Here is a 20,202-nt window from a genome sequence, read left to right as displayed (position 1 = left end):
CACCAACTCTTCTGTTTATATTTTTAAAGCACTTGAAGACACTTCGTCACCCGTGCTTGCTAAGATTTTTATCTTGCACTGTGGAAGCAGATGGTATTCATCTTGTCACTGAGCGAGTGCAGCCTCTGGAAGTGGCTTTGGAAACATTGTCTTCTGCAGAGGTCTGTGCTGGGATCTATGATATATTGCTGGCTCTTATCTTCCTTCATGACAGAGTAAGTAACCTGGACACAGTCTGCCTCACAGGCTTTCATGTAGACCAGGGGTGGGGTGGTGGGAGGAGGCTGATACATGGGGTAGTGCTGGTGAATTACGGTGTCTGTAGAAATCATAAGTTACTATTCTTATCAGAAGGCTTCCTGAGGGAAAACAGCATATAAGATGCTACAGACAGACAGGTGGTTTGGGGAACAGGCGACAAGTTCTTTGTCCCTGGGCAGTTATTTATAGAACTTTATTTCAGTTTACTATAGTCTCTCTAGTTTTCGATAAGTCTTTACATAAAAATAGCTACAGCTGGTATTTGTTATTAAGTCAAGATAAAGGTTTACTAACATCGGTGCTGCTGATGGACCAACGTTCCTATTTGTTTTCAGGAGTTTTTTTTTTTTTTTAGATTTTAAAGAAAGAAATTACCATTTCTTAGAAAGAGGCAGAGTTTTACACACCCCTTTCCATTCAAGTAGGTGGTACCAAAGAGAGAGAGCCCCTAACACTGTGGCAATGTTTGCTATGAAGGGGATAGAGTATTTTGTTTACTTCTTGTTTATTTCTTAAGGGTATTATTGAGCTACTATTTGTTAATGGAATTTACATTCTAAAGTATTAAGGCCTTTGGCAGCCCCTCTCCCCAACCCCCCCAGATTTAAAAACACCAGTTGTAAGTTAGAAGCACTTGCATTTGACTCATCTTAATGTGTTTTTAAAACATTTTCTGTTATTGGGAGACAGACTCTCCAAATATCACTTTGGATTTATCATCTCTTAAAGTATGTCTAAGATTCACATAAGTAGAATTATTAATGCCCCACTGTGGAGGAATATTTTCTTTGTTGGAGAAATGCATGAATGTGGTAAAAAGTTTGAATAGTATGAGAGTGCAGATAGGGAAAAACAAGTCCCTGCCTCATCCTTGAATCCAGCGCCCTACTTCTCTCCATCGACAACCATGATGATCAGTGTGTTGGTCCAGAGATATTCCTTGTGTGTAGAAAGCAGATATCTCTGTGCTTATTCTCCTTTGCTTTTTCTCAAGCGGAAACACACCATGCATACTATTTTAAGCTTTCCTTTAAAAAATATATAACTTGGAGTGTTTTATATAAAAACGTGTACATATTTGATCTGGTGGGTAGAATATTTAAAATGCACTTATCCACTGGAATAATTTCTGGTTTGGAGAAAAACATACTTCAACCCTGTTCTCGTTTTCTTCTTCCCTCTCATTTATTTGACTGTACTATTTTTTATAGTTTTAAATTTGGCTCTTCTGTGGTCTGTGGGATATTTCTGGTGGTCCTTATCATTCCATTTTCCTCTTCTTCAGGCAGAATTTTTTTAATGCCTACTGACAAGATTTCAGGTGAAGTGGATCTGGGTTCGTGATAGAATGTAGGTGAGAAAGAATTTAGAGGAGAAAATTAATACAGTAACCTATGGGAGCAAAGATAAATTGTACCTTTAAAGGCATTTGAAGCATACAATGTAGGTTAAAAAGACTTGCAAATTTATGTTTAAGGACACTTGTATCTCCTGCCTCCCATGGAGATGGGGTTGTGTAATACCTGTGCAGTGGCTTTTACGTCTTTATTAACCTGCCTCACCAGGCAGGGGGAGATAAGCCTTTCTATTGTGTTTTTTCCCTTTTTTCTAACCTCATAATGTTTAAGCAGCCTCATTCAATTCGTCATTCCTTAAAGTTGTAGTTCTGTTTATTATGCCACAAGTAGGAAGACTTGCCATAATTTTTTTTTTTTTTTTTTTTTTTTTGGTAATGAGTACTTAGTTTTTTAAAACTTCTACTCAGAAAATTGGAGTGGCAGTCTTCTTCCTGTTCTTTTTTTCCAGGGACACCTCACACACAACAATGTCTGTTTATCATCTGTGTTTGTGAGTGAAGATGGGCACTGGAAGCTGGGAGGAATGGAAACAGTCTGTAAAGTCCCTCAGGCCACACCAGAGGTAAGCCAGGTGACAGGCCCTCTTTGTTATTCAGAATTTGATAGCATTTTGGTGTGTGGTTCTCCCCTAGGGACTTTCCTTCAATGTTAGTGTGATCTCAGATTCGGAGACTTGACTTTTTTGTCAATACTCATATTCGTAGAATTGTGGGATTTTACTCTCCAGGGGGAGACTAGGAGTCATTTATTCTTTTCTCCTCATTCTATAGTTGAGGAATCAGACTGAAAGAGGTAGAGTGGCTTGGTCAAATTTTTAATTAAATGCCCGTCCTCTGTGCTCCTGTAGTAGCCTGTACTTAATTTTCCCATTGAATGTTTAATATTGAAATTACCTTCATGTGTCTGTCTTCTTTACTAGTGGTTGAGCTTCTTGAGGGTGATAGTCTCGTATACTTATCTTTATATATCCACCTAGAATAGTGCCTGACACATATTAGGTACATTAGAACTGTTCATTGAACAATCGTTCAAGTTGTCCAGAGTCATACGTCATGTCTGAAGAGCTGGCATCAGGAGCTGTGCATCTCAGCTCCTCCTAGTGGGCTGTATTGTTGCTGCCTGTGGTACTTCTTGAACAGTAATTTTGTCTGACAGTGATCTACATATTCCCCTCCTGGGTTGAGCAACCTTGCTATTCTCTGTTTTGTTTCCTGTTTTCACCATCTTGCATGTTGCCACTAGACTTAACTCTTTTTAAAACAGAAAAACCACTCCCATCATAATTTCCCTATTGACAGGGTGACTCCCTGACTTCCTGGCTCGGCCTAATTTCCCTTGTTCCCTTGTGTGCAGCTTCCACACGGGGGCCTTGTTGCATGTGCACCTTCAGGGGCTCTGGCTCAATTCAAATGCTCCTTCCACCACGAAGACATTCCTTTATTATTTCTGCCCCTGTTGATCACTTTCTTCTCAGAAGTCAGCTTCCATCTAATTAGTATACCAGGACATAATTCTTCCTGTGGGGTTCATCCCAGATTCTTTACCATGGCATACAAGGCCCTTCACAGTCTCCTCCCCAGCCTACCTTTAGCTCCGTATACCACTCAGTTATTGAGCTACACTCCGCTTGCATCCTGTTCCACGCAGCTCAGCTGTGTTCTCATGGGTGGTCCTCCTTCACCCTCTTCTTTCTTTGTGTGCCTTCTTTCTTTCTGTTGCTGGGATGCCTTTCTTCCCCTGGGTTCTCTGCAGGATGTAAGATCGGGCTGACGCCTAGCTGAAGTCTGGATCTGGCTAAGTCTCCTCTTTATGAAGCCCTCCCCCAGGCGTTCCCTACCCAGCACGAGTAGTCCCCTCCTGGGCTTCCACGGCACTCAGCCAGCACACGGTACCGAAGTTCTTAGTTTACGTTCTAGGTTGCGAGCACCTGGCTGGGGGCGGGGATTTATTGCATTCATTTTGTATTCCTGGTGCCCTAAATGGCGCTTGGGACATATAAGCTCTTGAAAAATAATCTTTGAATCAGTGAATGAATGTACTTGTTCTGTGGATGTTGGCTTTGTCTCTGTAGTTTATAAGGTCCTCATTATATCTCATGTGACAGCAAACCTTATGATTGACTTGACTCAGTGAGCAGATTAATGATAGATTTGTTCTCCGCTAGAGAAGGCTTTTATTTGTTAGTATCTATGCAGGATGAGAAAGAAGTATTTCTAATTCCCTTATAAGGAAATCAGTTACAGAGATGCCTCTGAACACCAGAGGGTTTCTGTTAAACCAGCTGAAGGGGAAAGGAAAGGGAACTGATAATTTATTTTCCACTAAGCCTTGTGCCATGCCAGGTACTGTGTCTACATTTTTCAGTTATCAGGATTTTAAATTTATGCATTTAATGTGTGGCATTGGTTTGAAGGTTTCATTGCTGCTGTTTCCATTGCTTTTTGCTTTTGTAACTTAATGTAAGAGATTGGTTCACCAAACATACGCTTGAATTACTTTCCTTAATTTATTTCTCTGTCTAGTTTCTAAGGAGTATTCGGTCAGTAAGGGACCCAGCATCTATCCCTCCTGAAGAGATGGTAAGAGGATACGCTTCAGATGTAATGAAGGCTTCTTTGTGTAACTGAGTATGAAACTTTAAAAAAACCTTTCCTCTGCCCACCTCTTTCTTTGCTAAGTTATAGACGCCTCATAATTCCTCTGGCCTTGAAGGCTTCTAAGATTTATTGTATCATCACAGCAGAAAGCCTTTTTCTTGACACTCAGCTTACATTTGTTGGTCATATAGACACCCGTGATAGTGCTTAAAGATAAGAGGTACCTCAGTGAGCAGGGTTGGCGCTTCGTAGCTATTTCATGGTAAGTCTTTGTACATTATTGGAAGCCATGAGAGCTGAGGAGGCAAGATCCGAGCCCTTTTCTGTGCTTCACCCAACCAGTCATCTGCCTATCTGGCCATTAGTTGGGATTCCAAGATGTAAGGAAGAGCAATTATTAATATTATGGTGCTGGTAAAGAAAGAGTGTATTTACCAGTAAATTCAAAAGCAGCTGCTTTCTCTAAATTTGTTCTTAACCACTATAGACATTGACCCCCAAAGACATATTTAGTGTGCTTTACAGGAAATACAAACCCAACTATAAACTTAAGCATAAACCTAAGACTTGAAATAACTCAGGTTTACTCAAGTCAGTACTATGTATATATAGTAGTGTTTTTCAAACTGATGATTTGTGGGTTTTGAATCAATTTAGGGGTCCTGACCAGCATTTTAAGGGAGAAAAAGAAAGGAATAAAATAGAAAATATCATTGGACATCTTGGGTAGTAAAGCTAAATACTGTTTTATGAAACTTTTGTTTCTGATATGTATTTATACATGTATATGCATATGTTGATAATGATAATTATGATAATTTTTTTTCTCTGGTTTGCAGTCAAAAATATTTTTGAAAGCCACAGACATATATTCTGACCTTTTTTTCTTTTTGCCCTTGTTTGATATTATTAGTATCTTTGATAAATTCTATTCACTAATAGTTTTAAGAGCCTATAAATTTGTGTGTGGTAATATGTAGTTAGCTTTGAGTATAATGAAAGTGGGAGAAAGTGCTTCAGAGAAAAGTAGAAATGGTTTGTAAAGCAGATCCTCTGGTTTTAATGGTCTTTACTGCTTTTAGTTTCCAGAATTCACAACTCTGCCAGAGTCACACGGACATGCTCGGGATGCGTATTCTTTTGGGACATTGGTGGAAAGTTTGCTCACAATCTTAAGTGAACAGGGTGAGTTGGAGTTACGCTACTGCATCCACAGAATAAGTAGGAAAATCATCCATGGCTTGTTCTGTGTGTATTCAAAGCACTGCAGTCTTTGATCATAGTAAGGAGCTGTTGCTTACCAAGTAAGTTGTTTAGGGCAGATCCTCATAGCAGTGAGGGAAGAAGCTTTGGGTTTCTTTACTTTGCATAGTTAAAAGAATTTTAAGTAGGAAGCACTTTGAACTATGGCTATGAATATCATATGTTATTATCTTATTAATTGGTATTTATGGTCTAAAGACGATTCCTTATCAAGCCAGCCACTAAGTAAGTGAATGCTGTTATTGATGTATATGTAATGATCTGAAGAGTAGAGGAAGATTCAAAGTTTTTTATTAATTTCTAAATCAAGATTAACGTTTCTTTATCTTTATTTTTTCGAAGTCCTTTTGATTTTTTTCTTTGTGATTTCATTTACTCATACTTTTTTCTTCTGTTGGCCCTCAAAGCCCAGGCCACTGAACCCATAGGTCTCTTCTGAGCTCTCTGGCGGCAGCCTGCTTCACTCTCCTCCAGCCACGCCAGGCCTTCAGTCGTCCACCCTTTAAGTGTCCTGGGGTCCATGTCCCATTAGGCCCCTTACCGGCCTATATCTCACATTGCTGCAGCTCTGACGCAGTTTCTTCTTCCCGGTTCACGCGGTGCTCTGCAGTCACAAGCACCATTCGGCTGTCAGCTCTGCGTTGTCCCAGCCTAAACACTTGAGAATTAAACCCTAAGGCGTTCTTGGTGGATGACGAACTCACTGTTCTTCACTGTGTCTAGAATGGTGGCAATTATGTACCACCCCCGAGAGAATTGAAAATATAGTCATTCAGATAACTTCCTGTGTTCTGTGGGTGAGGAGACTTGGTTGAAAAGGCCCTCAAACCTGCCGCTTATTAAACCTCCTCCTCTGGGCCTGAGCTGAGTTAAACTGACAGTCGGGAAATGAGAGGGCTTCCAAGGGGAGGCACGTGAGCAGGGGCTTGGATGTGTTGGCAGGACAATTTTCTACACCTGCCAAGGAGTTTGGCTTCAGGCAAGCAGGAAGCTGTTCAGCAACAGCCAGGGCTTTGTTTGTTTGGGCTTTTACAGGTTGGTTTTTGCTCTCGTCAGTCTCCAGCTATAGAGGTCCTGAAAAGAGGGAGACGGCCTTGGAAACTAACTGTCGCTCTGGATTTCAGTTTCAGCGGATGTTCTCTCCAGCTTTCAGCAGACCTTGCACTCAACCCTGCTGAATCCCACTCCAAACTGTCGGCCAGCGCTCCACACCCTCCTGTCCCACGACTTCTTCAGGTGAGGGCGCCCGGGGTGACACGCTGGCTGCTCCCCGCCGATGCCCGCCTGCTCTCTTGCGGGTTATGCGCCAGCGCTGGGTTTTGGAGGACCAAATGATGCGGTCCCTTTCGCTGCTCTTGCTGTCCTTCATTATTAGAAGAGAGTGAATCATGTCCACCTGGGAAAACAGAGGGAGAAATCAGGTTGCCTCTCAGGTTCCTATCACAGATAGGAAGTTTTCGAACTCCTTGATTGTCATGGAGGGCCTGGGTCTAGAAACTATAGCTAGATTACTTAGGGCTTCTGAATGGGAAGAAGCTAGGCTGTGTCCAGTGGTTTACAGTTGGAAGTTAATTGAGGAACTTAATAAACATGGCCTCTCCTTTTTGCTGCCATTGTGATACGAGTCTGTTATTGTTGAATTTTACTTGGGCGGGGGGGGGTGGGTGTGGAAATGAGCTGATTTTTCTTCAGGCAGAAGATTGTTTTCTTTGTTTAGTGATACGTGATGGAAGAGCAAAGAAGTCAATTTAGAGGGAGGGCACAGTGTAGCTGTTAATACTGTCGCTGGATTCAGAGGTGTTTTTGAACCTCTCTTCCAGGTTAGTTTTAATTATGTGTCCTTTATTTTTTAATTTCCATGACTGCAGAACTTCTGCACAGGTTAACTCCACATTCATGACTTTTATTAGCAAAATCAATTTTATGTCAGAAACTAAAAATCCTATGTGTTTGCAGTCGGAAAGCCTGAGAGAAACCAGAGTGAAGGGAAAACTAATATTATCCCTGGAGGGGAACAGTTACCTCTAAGGATGGGGCGGGTATATTATTAAACAAGGCAGAGAGGGTATTTTCCTTGTAGTTACAAGGGTTTTGTCACTTATGCTCCAGGGAAACTGTTCAAACCTTTCCCATTATGAGTCTTTTAACCAAGGTATTTCCATGTCTTTTTGGGTGATTCATAGTGATACTTTATTTATCTTGGTATAGAATGTCTACAAAGAAGAATCCTTTACAGTAAATAGATGCTCTCATTACTATGTGTGATAAGAGTTCTTTAGTAAGAATTGGGTATTAAACAGAGACGGGAGAGGGAAGCCAAAACCACACACCGGCTCCCTCTCCCCCAAATCTGATTGTTACACGTGAGGGGAAAGCCCTGCCAGAGGCGGCAGCAGGAGGAGGGCCGGCAGTTCCCGCTGAGGCAGCCGAGCCAATCTGATTACACTTCAGTTAAGGCATTTGTGCTTTTTCTCTGCCGCTGAGCCAGAGGGAGACAGATGTCAATGTGAGGAGTGGAGACCCAGGAGGTCAGCTGTCCTGGCGGGGGCCGCAGGCTGCTGCTGAAGCCTCCTTTCCAGGGGCGACGTTCACTTGGAGCTGAGTGTCCTCGGGACTCTCTGGAGACCCTGCAGGAAACTGACCACTCCTCTCACCCTCTTCCCTGCCTGGCTGCAAAAGTGACCAGACAACTACAGCAGGAGAACTGAGAAGATCCCTATGACTTGTACCAGAAATTCCTCTTTCCCCAACCCTCTTTAATAGTTTTCACCAAAGGAGACTTGAAAATCAGCAACTATTTTGTAATGGTAATACCATTTCTCCCAGGATAGTTCATGTAACCACATCCTATTACAACAAAAAGTTTGGATGATTATGATGATGATTGAAACCGCAGTGTTTGTTAGCGTTTGTTAGCGTTTGTGTACGCACATGTGTGTGTGGTTAAGCGTGTATCCTCTTGACGAATCTCTTTGATATTCTTAAAATATTAAATTCCCTGTGGACTTGTTCCATAGTATTTGTCTTACAAGCTACTTAGTTATAATAGAATCTTCCAAGTGGCACAGGGGAATGTTTCTTTGTTGAATATTATTGTGGTGTGGTCTGTGGTTATGGCTTCAATATTTGACACGCCATCTTTAATCTGTTGTCCTGCATTTTTTTTTTTTTTTGGCATTTAGGAATGATTTTCTAGAAGTTGTGAATTTCTTGAAAAGTTTAACATTGAAGAGTGAAGAGGAAAAAGCTGAATTTTTCAAGTAAGTTTAGAAAATTCAGGCCTTAAAATTCCGTAACTTGGATTAAGACCATGTAATCACTTCAGGTGTCCTAGAGAGAATGAGTCAGACATTTGTTTTCTTAAAGTTTAGTGACATTTCCTATACGTCAGGCTCTTTTCTAGGCCCTGAGATGGATAGTTCTGGTGAGGGAAACAGATACAGACTGATAACTCTTAAACAGTGATGGAGCTTAGGGGGGGGGTCGTCCTGAGAACAACAGAGGATGGAGGAGAAGGAGGTTAGAGAAGAGGTATTCTAGGCAGAGGAGCAACATGAACCGGTGCACAGAGGCAAGACACAGTATGTCTTGTGCAAGGAATGATGAGCGCTTGGGTCCTGCTGGAGGGCAAGGGGTGGGCACCCTTGGACGTGGCAGTTAGGAGTATTGACACTACCGGTAAGCAGTGGACTTCAGGCCTTGAAACCACCGAAGGAGTGAAAACGGGCTGTGAGATGGCTGTCTCCTCGTGGGTGGCTCACTCTGTTTGCACAGGTTTATTTCACATAAGACTTGGGTCGGTTGGTAGACTGCGGTAGGCCAGGTAGTAGATGTGAGGCCTCATGTGAGGGCAGTGATGGTACAGTGAAGAAGACACCGGTAAGAAATATTAAAACAGACCGACAAGCCTTAGTGATTATCACCAAAAGAGTTAGAGAATACTGGAGGAGAGAACCTTCATGCAGGGAAAATGAAGAATTTGGCATTCAGTGTGTTGGTCTGAAGTGTCTGTGGGACTTCAGATAGAGATGTACGTGGGCCTTTGGGCAGATGGGTCTGAAGCTCAGGAGAGAGGTCTTAAGCTGATGAGCTAGAGGCGAATGTGAGGCTTCGTCAGCCTGTAGTTGGTGACATTGTCCCATAGAAAGTGGGTAGCATGAAAAGGACAGTGGCCCAAATGTAACCCTGAGGCACCCAACCTTGTAAGGGGGCCAGTGGGGAGGGAGTGGCTGATGAATGAGACAGAAGCAGTGGTTGGAGGAGGTTGAGAGCCAGGAATGCTGGTATTCCAAAGGAGTAGAAAATTTCAGAAAGATAGGAGCAGTCAACAGATACCTGTTCACTTAGCAGTCAGGAGAACACTGATGACCTTGTCTTGGAGCTGTTTCAGCAGAGCGAATCAAACTGCAGTGAATTGAGAAGTGGGTGGAAGGTGAGAAAGTGGACTTTGGGTAAAATCTCCTGAAAAGCTCGGAGAAGAGGAACATAGAATTGCTAAAGAGTTGCTAATGGAGTCAAGGAAGGATTTTTTTTTTTTTCTTTTTAACAAGGATGTTTTTAAGGCTGGAAGAGACTGGAGCATGTTTGTAGGCTGAGGGGATGGAGCTGGTGGGGGAGTGAGGGAGCAGTTGAAGATGCAGTTGTGTTGGGGGGCTGTCGGTGCATGGCCCTGGGGGAGAAGGGGGTGTTGGGGCAATGGCTCAGTGGGGGTGACCTTCAGTAAGAGGAAGCCGTCGCATCCATGGAACCTGGAAAGGAGCCGGGAGTGAGTTTCGGTGTGGACCCGTTTGTCAGTAGTGGCCGAGGGGCTTGCAGGAGATAAAGCATGGTGGGGCCTGTTTCCCGATTAAGGAGGAGGCAGGATTACCTGCTCAGGGTGATTGTATAGTGGCGTGTTACTACTGCTTACACCTGATATCTGTGTATTTCCTAAGTGCTTGTACATAGCTTGTTTTAATAAGTTGAGTAACAAAAGCTAGTATTTTGTTTACCATGGAAACTTTAGATAATGTAATATCCTACATCTTTTAAACTTGAGAAAGTACCGTTTATTGACTAAAAAGCCTCTGGCTTATTAGCGGGGAAAGAAGACACTCTTGCTATTAATGAGGGGCCGTTTGTTGAAAAAATTTTCCTAGCTTGGATTGGAGGTTGTGTATGTACTGACTAGCTGGCCTTGCCTCACACCTTCTGTGTTTTTCTTAAATACCTGGGGACCGACCTAGCTACAGTTTCTCTAGCTGCATTTCAGATTGATCACTTTGATGGAAGTGGAATAAAGCTGCATGTGTCTAAACTGTACAAGTGAGTTGATACAGTCACAGCCAATTTCCCGGGCTTTCCTTCTTTGCCCTCAGGTTCCTCCTGGACAGAGTCAGCTGCCTGTCAGAGGAATTAATAGCTTCACGGCTGGTGCCTCTTCTGCTTAATCAGTTGGTGTTTGCAGAGCCAGTAGCTGTTAAGAGTTTTCTTCCCTACCTCCTTGGCCCCAAAAAAGGTGAATTTTTTTTCAAAGTATTATTGGTAATTACGGAGTTTGGGAGTTATTAGTCCGTATTTGAGCAGTGCTAGATTATTTCATGGTAATCCGAACCACCTGGGGAGCTTTTTAAAAATTTGCCTGTGCCTGATCCACTGGTTCTGGGACAGAGCAAGGATGGGTAAATGTGTATTTTGAAAGGTGTCCAAATGATTCTGATGCATGTCTCTGTTCAATAACCTACCATAACTACTAGGAAGGAGAGGACTGTCGGCACCAACTCTTGCTGTAGCATTTAACACACTTCCTGGCTTGCGGATAAAATTGCAACGATCATATCCGTTGAATCTAGTATATGAAATTCCTCATTGATTAGATGTAAATATATAAAGAGCTGTCGACTCAGGATTCTATTAGAACATGAGGTTTCTATGTAAATAGTACATTAAGTATGATAGAGTATTTCAGAAGCACTTCTACAAGGTGGAGTGTGATTCAGACAGTTAAGCCTTGAGTAATTTGGGGTCAAAAGAAGCACTTCCCTTTGGTTTGGGACGTAAGAATTTAGAAGAGCACTTAGAACGTGTGTGAAGCTCTGGGCTCAGTTTCTGCGCCGGGCTTCGTGCTGCTTTCACCGAAATGACGAGCTGTTTTTCCCTCTGACCTGGGGAGAAGACGGTGCGAGGGGAGGAGCCCCCCGCCTGCTCTCGCCAGCGCTGTTCCAGGCGCGGGTGATCCCCGTGCTGCTGCGGCTGTTTGAGGTGCACGAGGAGCACGTGCGGACGGTGCTGCTGTCTCACCTGGAGGCCTACGTGGAGCACTTCACCCAGGAGCAGCTGAAGAAAGTCATCCTGCCCCAGGTAGGGGCGGGGCGGGGCGGGGCGCCGCGCCCACAGCGCTGTCCAGGGGAGGAGGCGGGGCCGGGGGCCGCCGCGGGTGCTGGGGGCCGGGGAGCTGGAAGGGAGGGGGGCTTTGGAGCGTCTGGGGAACAGCTGAGAAGGCCTGAGGCAGAACTTCAGTTTAAACGCCTCCTGGGATCCAAAGGGCAGGAATTAAAGTTGCATTTCCAGGCCAGTCACACAGGCAAATCAGTTAAACTAACATATTTGGTTTTCACCTGTTTATAACCTGAAAAACTATAATAATTCTGTTTGCTAATTCTTTGGGGGAAAACGAACGAGATTCGTTTGTGGGATGCTTTGTGAACATAAACTGCAAGTGTCATAATTAAATTACTGTAAGATAATTAAATTATAACTGAGAGGAACAGGAGATGATTCCTGTCAGTGGTTTTCAGCCTGTCAGTCAGCCAACAGGGGGCCTGTTAGATTTGACCACGCCAGGGCTCCAGGTCTGTATCGGTTTTCTGTAACTGATGTAAAAAATTACCACAAACTGCATGGCTTAAAACAAGAGAAATCTATTCTCTTATGGTTCTGGAGGCCAGAAATCCAAAACGAGGGTGTCAGCAGGGCTCCCTCTGAAGGCTCTAGGGGAGACTCCTTCCTTGCCTTCTTCCCAGCTTCTGGTAGCCCTTTAGCGTTTCTTGGCTTGTAGCTCTGTCACTCCCAATTTCTGCTTCCGTTGTCACATGGCCTTTTTATAAGGACACCAGTCATTGGATTTAACCCAGTATGATGCATTTCAAGGTCACATTCTGGGTGGACGTGAATTTTTGGAAGACGCTATTCAACTCAGTCAGTACAAGGTTTTAAAAGATTTTATCGGTCACGTGGTATTTTTCAAATAACTTGTTTTTCTATGAGATTAATTTATTTACAAATTATAAGGCCTGGTTTTATGCCAGTTCTTGTGCTTAGGTACTGGGGCCCTAGAGGTATGTAACACACTTCCTGCTTTCAAGGAGAGAGTAGATCGGAAATAATAGATGTTTGCTGTCTGTGTAGCAAATCACCCCAAAACTTAGTGCCTTAAAATGACAATCATTTTATTAATTCTCACGATTCTTTGGATTGATTGGGCTCAGCTTGGGGTTTCTGTTGTTCCACATGATGTCAGCTGAGGCAGCAGTCATCTGGGGCCCCATAACACATCCAGAACAGCTCCTTGGCACCTTGGAGGGGAAGGTTGAAAGGTGGGCTTACCTGGGACGTCGGGACAGCTGGGGCTCCCTCTCCATAAAGTCTCAGGACATTTCAGGGCCCCTGTTCCCCCATGTGACTTCTCCACATGAGTTCCTTAGCAAGGTGGGTGGGCTTCTTACATGGCTGGCTGCCCAAGGCTACCAGAAGTGCCCAAGCAGCCTTCTTAAGGCATAGATTGGAAACTGACAACATCGCTTCTGTCACGTTCTCTTGGTTGAAGTGAGTCACAGAAGTCAGGCCAGGTTCACCGTGGGGTGGTTTTGTACAAGGGCGTGGATACTGGGGGTGTGGTTCACTGGGGGCTGGCTTTAGAGCCTAGCTACCACAACATACCATTTTGTGTTTACATCTGCAGCAGTAGTTGTCACCCTACTTGTAGTTTGTGTCTGAAAATTTAGAAGAGGAATGAAGCACTCTAATTCTGAAATAGACATGCCATCACAGGTCTCAGAATTGGCACTGAGCTGAGGTCAAATAATAAGTAGATACTCAGCATATGAAAGGCAGTGAAAACTCTCAGTGGAGCTACTTCCCCTGTAGGGGAATAACTTGACTGATTTCAGGGTTCACTTTGGTAGCAGTGTGGAAGATGGACTAAGGGAGTTCAACTAGGAAGTTATTAGAATAGTCCTGCTCAGAGATGACAAGGACTGGGGAAAACATGGCGGCAGTGATTAAGGGTAGAAGGGGTAGGGCTCAGTTTCTCACTAGATGGGAGAGTTTTGAGGATGACTCTTGGGTTTTTGGCTTTGGTGGTTTCTTGTTTTACGATTACCATATTCAGTTGATAGAATTCTAACCATGATTTAGTTTACTTGTACAGCTTTGTTTCGAGAAAGTGCCTGGTTTGTTAGCATTGGACCTGTTAGTTATTTTATTGAGTCCTGTTGGAAACCTTCATCTTGGGTATATGAGGAAACTGGACCAGAATAATGAAGCGATTAATTGGCCGAGTCATACTGAGAAGCCCTGGCAGAGCGAGGACCAGAGCCCAGCACTCCTGATAGCTTGTGTCTGGCTGGTGCACATGCTTTGCCTGCCACCGTCCTTACGTACATGTTTGCCAATTCAGAGCAAAATCTCTCCCGATAGCTCCATGTGAATGTCTTAGTCGAGATTCTTCTGGTTGCAGGTAACTGAAACCCACTTAAACAAGCTAAAGCAAAAAAAAAAAAAAAAAAAAAAAAAAAGGAGAGAGAGACACTTTAATCAAAGGATGTCATTCTGCCTTACATGGAAATCAAGTTCAGCTGGGACTCAGCCATATGGTCTTCATTCCGTTCCTTTCTCTTTTGACTTTTGAAGACCAGCTTTAATTATTTGGTGTACACATGGACAAACATGGTTGACCCATAGCTTCTAAGTTCACTGTCCTCATTTTAAGCAAACCTCAGAGATAACCAGTTTCTCTAAATTCCAGTTTTTGTTACCAGGAAAGAGATCAAAATTGGCTCAGTTTGGGGCAGGTGTTATATGCATCAGATATAAAGAAGGTTTCAAGGTCCTATCCTTATGGGTGTATAAAACTGAGAAGAGGCCAAGGACTGGTAACATAGCTCTTAGTGACCTAGATGAGTGTTTCTAAGTGAGCTCTGCAGAATATTGCCAGTCCATGAACTGTTTGTTATGGTTCTGCAATGAGGTGAGTACAGATATGGAAAATTAACATTTAAAACCTTTTTTTAAAAAATTGAGGTACATTATTGATATATTCGTTTCAGGTGTACAGGAGAATGACTTGATATGCGTGTATATGTATATATATTGCAAATGATCACCACAATAAGCCCAGTTACCATGTGTCACCATACAGAGTTACAAAATCTTTTTTTTGTGATGACTTTTAAGAATTACTCTGTTAGCAACTTTGAAATATGCAATACAGTATTATTAACTATAGTCACCATGCTGTACATTATATCTCCATGACTTTTTAATTTTATAACAGGAAGTATGTACCTTTTGACCCTCTTCACCCATTTCATTTCCTCCCTACCTCCTCACTTCCACCTCTGGCAACCACTGATCTGTTCTCTGTATCTGTGAGCTCGTTTTTCTGTTTGTCCTCTTCCCCACCACCACACACACATATGAGTATTCGTCTTTCTCTGTCTGACTTACTTCCCTTAGCATAACATAATGCCCTCCAGGTTGATCCATGTTGTTGCAAATGGCAAGATTTTATTCTTCTTTATGGCTGAATAGTTTTCCTGTGTGGGTACTACATTTTCTTTATCCATCAATAGACACTTAAATTATTTCCATATCATGGCTATTGTAAATAATGCTGCAGTGAACATGGGAGTGCATATATCTTTTTGAGTTAGTAATTTTTTCTTCAAAGAAATACCCAGAAGTAGAATCACTGGATGGTATGGTAGTTCTGTTTTTAATTTTTTGAGGAACCTCTGTACTGTTTTCCATAGTGGCTACACCAATATAAACTCCCACCAACAGCACACAAAGTTTCCTTTTTCTCCACATCCTCGCCATCACCTGTTGTTTCTTGTCTTTTTGATAATAGCCATTCTAACAGGTGTGTGGTGATATCTCACCGTGGTTTTGATTTGCATTTTCCTGTTGTTTAATGATGTTGAGCATCTTTTCACGTACCTGGTGACCATCTTTCTGTCATCTTTGGAAAAATGTCTATTCATATCTTCAACCTATTTTTTTTTTTTTAAGACAGCTTTCCATCTTTTTTTTTTAATTTTTAATTTTTATTTTATGGCTGTGTTGGGTCTTCATTTCTGTGCGAGGGCTTTCTCTAGTTGCGGCAAGCGGGGGCCACTCTTCATCGCGGTGCGCGGGCCTCTCACTATCATGGCCTCTCTTGTTGCGGAGCACAGGCTCCAGACGTGCAGCCTCAGTAATTGTGGCTCACGGGCCCAGTTGCTCCACGGCATGTGGGATCTTCCCAGACCAGGGCTCGAACCCGTGTCCCCTGCATTGGCAGGCAGATTCTCAACCACTGCGCCACCAGGGAAGCCCAACCTATTTTTTTAATCAAACTGTTTTTGTTTTTGAGTTGTATGAGTTTTTTGGTATATTTTGGATATTAACCTCTTATCAGATATACAATTTGCAAATATTTTCTCCTATTCAGCAGATTACCTTTTTACTTTGTTGATGGTTTCCTTTGCTGTGCAGAAGCTTTTTAGTTTGATGTAGTCCCACTTCTTTGTTTTTTGCTTTTGTAACCTTTGCTTTTGGTGTCAGATCCAAAAACTCATCACCGAGACTGGTGTCACAGAACTTGCTGCCCATGTTTTTTTCTAGGGGCTTTATGGTTTCAGGTCTTACATTTAAGTCATTAACCCATTTTGAGTTAATTTTTGTATGTGGTATAAGATAGTGGTCCAGTTTCATTCTTTTGCATGTAACTGTCCAGTTTTCCCAACACTGTTTATTGAATAGACTGTCCTTTCCGCATTGTATATTCTTGGCTCTTTTTGTCATAAATTAATTGACCATATATTTATACGTTTATTTCTGGGCTCTCTGTTTTGTTCCATTGACCTATGTGACTGTTTTATGCCAGTACTATACTGTTTTGATTACTATAGCTTTGTAATATGGTTTGAAATCAGGGAGTGTGATGCTTCCAGCTTTGTTCTTCTTTCTGAAGATTGCTTTGGCTCTTCAGAGTCTTTTGTGGTTTCATACAAATTTTAGGATTGTTTGTTCTATTTCTGTGAAAAATGCCATTGGAATTTTGATAGGGCTTGCATTGGATCTGTAGATTGCCTAGGGTAGTATGGGCAGTTTATTAACAGTACTAATTCTTCCAATCCATGAGCAGAGAATATCTTTCCATTTATTTATGTCTTCTTCAGTTTCTTTCATCAGTGTCCTATAGTTTTTAGTGTACAGGTCTTTCACTTCCTTGGTTAAATTTATTTCTAGGTATTTTATTCTTTGATGCAACTGTAAATGGGATTGTTTTCTTTCTCTTTCTGACAGTCCATTATTAGTGTATAGAAATGGTACAGGTTTCTTTATATTGATTGTGTATTCTCTGACTTTACTGAAATCATTGTTAGTTCTAAAAGTTTTTTGTTGGAGTCTTTAAGGTTTTCTACATATAGTATTATGTCATCTGCAAAAAGTGACCATTTTACTTCTTACTTTCTGATTTAAATATCTTTTTTTTTTTTTTTTTTCCCAAGCCTAATTGCTGTGGCTAGGACTTCCAATACTGTGTTGGCAAGAGCGGGCATCCTTGGCTTGTTCCTAATCTCAGAGAGACGGCTTTCAGCTTTTCAGTATAATGTTAGCTGTGGACTTGTCATATATGGCATTTACTATGTTGAAGTATGTTTCCTCTATACCCAGTTTGTTGAGAGTTTTTATCATGAATGGATGTTGAATTTTGTCAGATGCTTTTTCTGCATTTATTGAGATGATCCTATGATTTTTATCCTTCATTTTGTTAATGTGGTGTATTACATTGATTAATTTGTGGATGTTCAACCATCCTGGCATCACTGGAATAAATCCCACTTGATCATGGTATATGATCCTTTTAATGTATTGTTGAATTTGTTTTCTAATTCTGTTGAGTATTTTGGCATCTATATTCATCAGGGATATTGGCCTGTAATTTTCTTTTCTTGTGGTATCCTTCTCTGGTTTTGGTGTCAGGGTAATGCTGGCCTTTTAAAATGAGTTCCCTCCTCTTCTATTTTTTTGGAAAGATTTGAAAAGGATTGGTATTAATTCTTTGAATGTTTAGTAGACTTCACCAGTGAAGCCATCTGTGTCTGGACTTTTTGTTTGTTGGTAGGTTTTTGGTTACTGATTCAATCTCCTTACTTGACCTGTCTGTTCAGATTTTCTATTTCTTTATGATTCAGTCTTGATAGGTTGTATGTTTCTAGGAGTTTATCCATTTCTTCTGGTTTGTGAAATTTGTTGGCATATAATTGTTCATAGTAATCTCTTGTGGTCCTTTGTGTGGTATCAGTTGTAGCATCTCCTCTTTTCATTTCTGATTTTATTTGAGTCCTCTCTCCTCTTGGTGAATCTCGCTAAAGTTTTGTCAATTTTATCTTTTGAATAAACTAGCTCTTAGTTTCATTGAATTTTTTTTCTATTGTCTTTTTAGTCTCTATTTCATTTATTTCTGCTGTGATATTTCCTTCCTTCCGCTGTGAGCTTCCTTTGTTCGTCGTTTTCTAGTTTCTTGAGGTATAGAATTCGTTGTTTATTTGGGATTTTTCTTGTTTCTTCAGACAGGCACTTATCACTGTGAACTTCCTTCTTAGAACTGCTTTTGGCTGCATCCCATAGATTTTGGTATGTTTTATTTCCATTTTCATTTGTTGCAAGGTATTTTTTGATTTCTCCTTTGAATCATTGGTTGTTCAGTGGCATACTATTTAATCTCCACATATTTGAATTTTCCAGTTTTCTTCTTGTAATTGATTTCTAGTTTTTTTACTGTCAGAAAAGATGCTTGATATGATTTCAGTCTTCTTAAATTTATCAAGTCTTGTTTTGTCACCTAACATATGATCTGTCCTGGAGAATGTTCCGTGTGCACTTGAGAAGAATGTGTGTTCTGTTGCTTTGGGATGAAATGTTCTTTGTATATCTGTTAAGTCCATCTAATCTAATGTGTCATTCAAGGCCAGTGTTTTCTTACTGACTTTCTGTCTGGATGATCTATCCATTGATGTAAATGGGATATTAAAGTCCCCTACTGTTACTGTATTGCTCTGTTTCTCCCTTTAGGGTCTCTTAATATTTGCTTTGTATATTTAGGTGCTCCTGTGTTTAGTGCATAAATATTTATAAATGTTATAAATGTTGGATTTGACCCCTTTATCATTATGTAATGCCTGCTTTGTTTCTTATTACAGTCTTTGTGTTAAGTCAGTTTTGTCTGATACAAATATAACTTACCTCAGCCTTCTTTTGGTTTTCATTTGCATGGAACATCTTTTTCCATTCCTTCACTTTCAGTCTATGTATGTACTTACACCTGAAGTGAGTCTCTTATGACATCATGTAGATGAGTCTCAGTTTTTTAATCCATTCAGCAACTCTGTCTTTCAGTTGGGAGTATTCAGATTCGTGAAGAATTTGGTTGGGGAATTGTCTACAGCCTTCCCACCCTGAATGCATCCATCTCATCTGATCTCAGATGCTGAGCAGGGTCAGGCCTGGTTAGTACTTGGATGGAAGACCACCTGGGAATACTTGGTGCTGTAGGCTTAAAAGCACTGAGCTCTTGGGAGGACTCTGTGGCCTTGGTTTGGAGGCAAGAGTCAACAGGCATCATGGACAAATCTAAAACCTTTTATAGTAATTTAACAGAGTCATCTTATTCCTAATATATTTCTAATGTATTTATCTACTTAATTTCTGAAAAAGTATCAGGCTGTGATGGATTGGGAGCAGAAAATATTGGTCCTTGACCACAGATAGGTTGCGAGCTACTGACCTAGAACACGTGTCTTAAGAAATGAAGTTCACTTGAGCAAGCACAATCTGATTGCAGCCCAACTACTTGTTTACGGGGGGAGAAAGAGACAGGCAATATGGCTGTGTACACTTACTACCCAATTCACTCCTAGGTATTACTGGGCCTGCGTGATACCAGCGATTCCATTGTGGCAATTACTCTTCACAGCCTGGCAGTGTTGGTCTCTCTACTTGGACCAGAGGTGGTTGTGGGAGGAGAAAGAACCAAGGTCTTCAAACGCACTGCCCCAAGTTTTACTAAAACTATGGACCTTTCCGCAGAAGGTAAGAATGATTAAAGGGCCTAGTGTGTTGTTGTTTTAATTTATTAGATTTTAAACATTATACAGATAATGCAGATAGATTGTATTCAAATGATACATAAGGAAAAAGTTAATAATTTCCCTCCCCCAGCTCCTTCTGGGGCGTCTAAGGTAACAATGGCTTAGTGGGAATTCTTTCATCCTTTTTTCTAAGCCCACAAAGACACACAAATGTATGTTTACACACACACATAGGATTTAAAAAAAAAAAAAGAAAAAAAATATTATGCACAATTCTACAACTTGATATTTTTCTTGTAGCAGCTTATCAGGGACCTGTCTCCAGGTCAGTACATAACTGCCTAATAGTTTTGTTTTGTTTTGTTTTTGATAGCTGCCTAATATTTC

At 41.5% G+C, this 20,202-nt stretch overlaps 1 protein-coding gene and 1 pseudogene across 6 annotated transcripts in view; both read left to right on the top strand.

Moving 5' to 3' along the window:
• Positions 1-20,202, top strand: part of SCYL3 (SCY1 like pseudokinase 3) — a 40,115-nt gene that overhangs the window by 14,952 nt on the left and 4,961 nt on the right. For 4 of the 6 annotated variants that reach the window (XM_059936037.1, XM_059936043.1, XM_059936056.1 and 1 more), the window contains 9 exons: positions 30-215; positions 2,068-2,181; positions 4,142-4,198; positions 5,299-5,401; positions 6,604-6,715; positions 8,662-8,739; positions 10,837-10,976; positions 11,634-11,818; positions 19,645-19,816. In XM_059936037.1, the coding sequence (XP_059792020.1) occupies positions 30-215; positions 2,068-2,181; positions 4,142-4,198; positions 5,299-5,401; positions 6,604-6,715; positions 8,662-8,739; positions 10,837-10,976; positions 11,634-11,818; positions 19,645-19,816 (1,147 nt within the window). Of the gene's footprint in view, positions 1-29; positions 216-1,546; positions 1,616-2,067; positions 2,182-4,141; positions 4,199-5,298; positions 5,402-6,603; positions 6,716-8,661; positions 8,740-10,836; positions 10,977-11,633; positions 11,819-19,644; positions 19,817-20,202 lie in introns of those variants that run through there. The other 2 variants (XM_059936070.1, XM_059936064.1) reach the window with 2 other exon arrangements.
• LOC132354987 (5S ribosomal RNA) lies at positions 19,165-19,282 on the top strand (annotated as a pseudogene).

The sequence above is a fragment of the Balaenoptera ricei genome, chromosome 1 (assembly GCF_028023285.1).
Source record: "Balaenoptera ricei isolate mBalRic1 chromosome 1, mBalRic1.hap2, whole genome shotgun sequence".
Classification (NCBI taxonomy): Eukaryota; Metazoa; Chordata; class Mammalia; order Artiodactyla; family Balaenopteridae; genus Balaenoptera; species Balaenoptera ricei.
The sequence above is the reverse complement of the archived record's forward strand: the minus strand, read 5'-3'. Positions and strand labels throughout refer to the sequence as shown.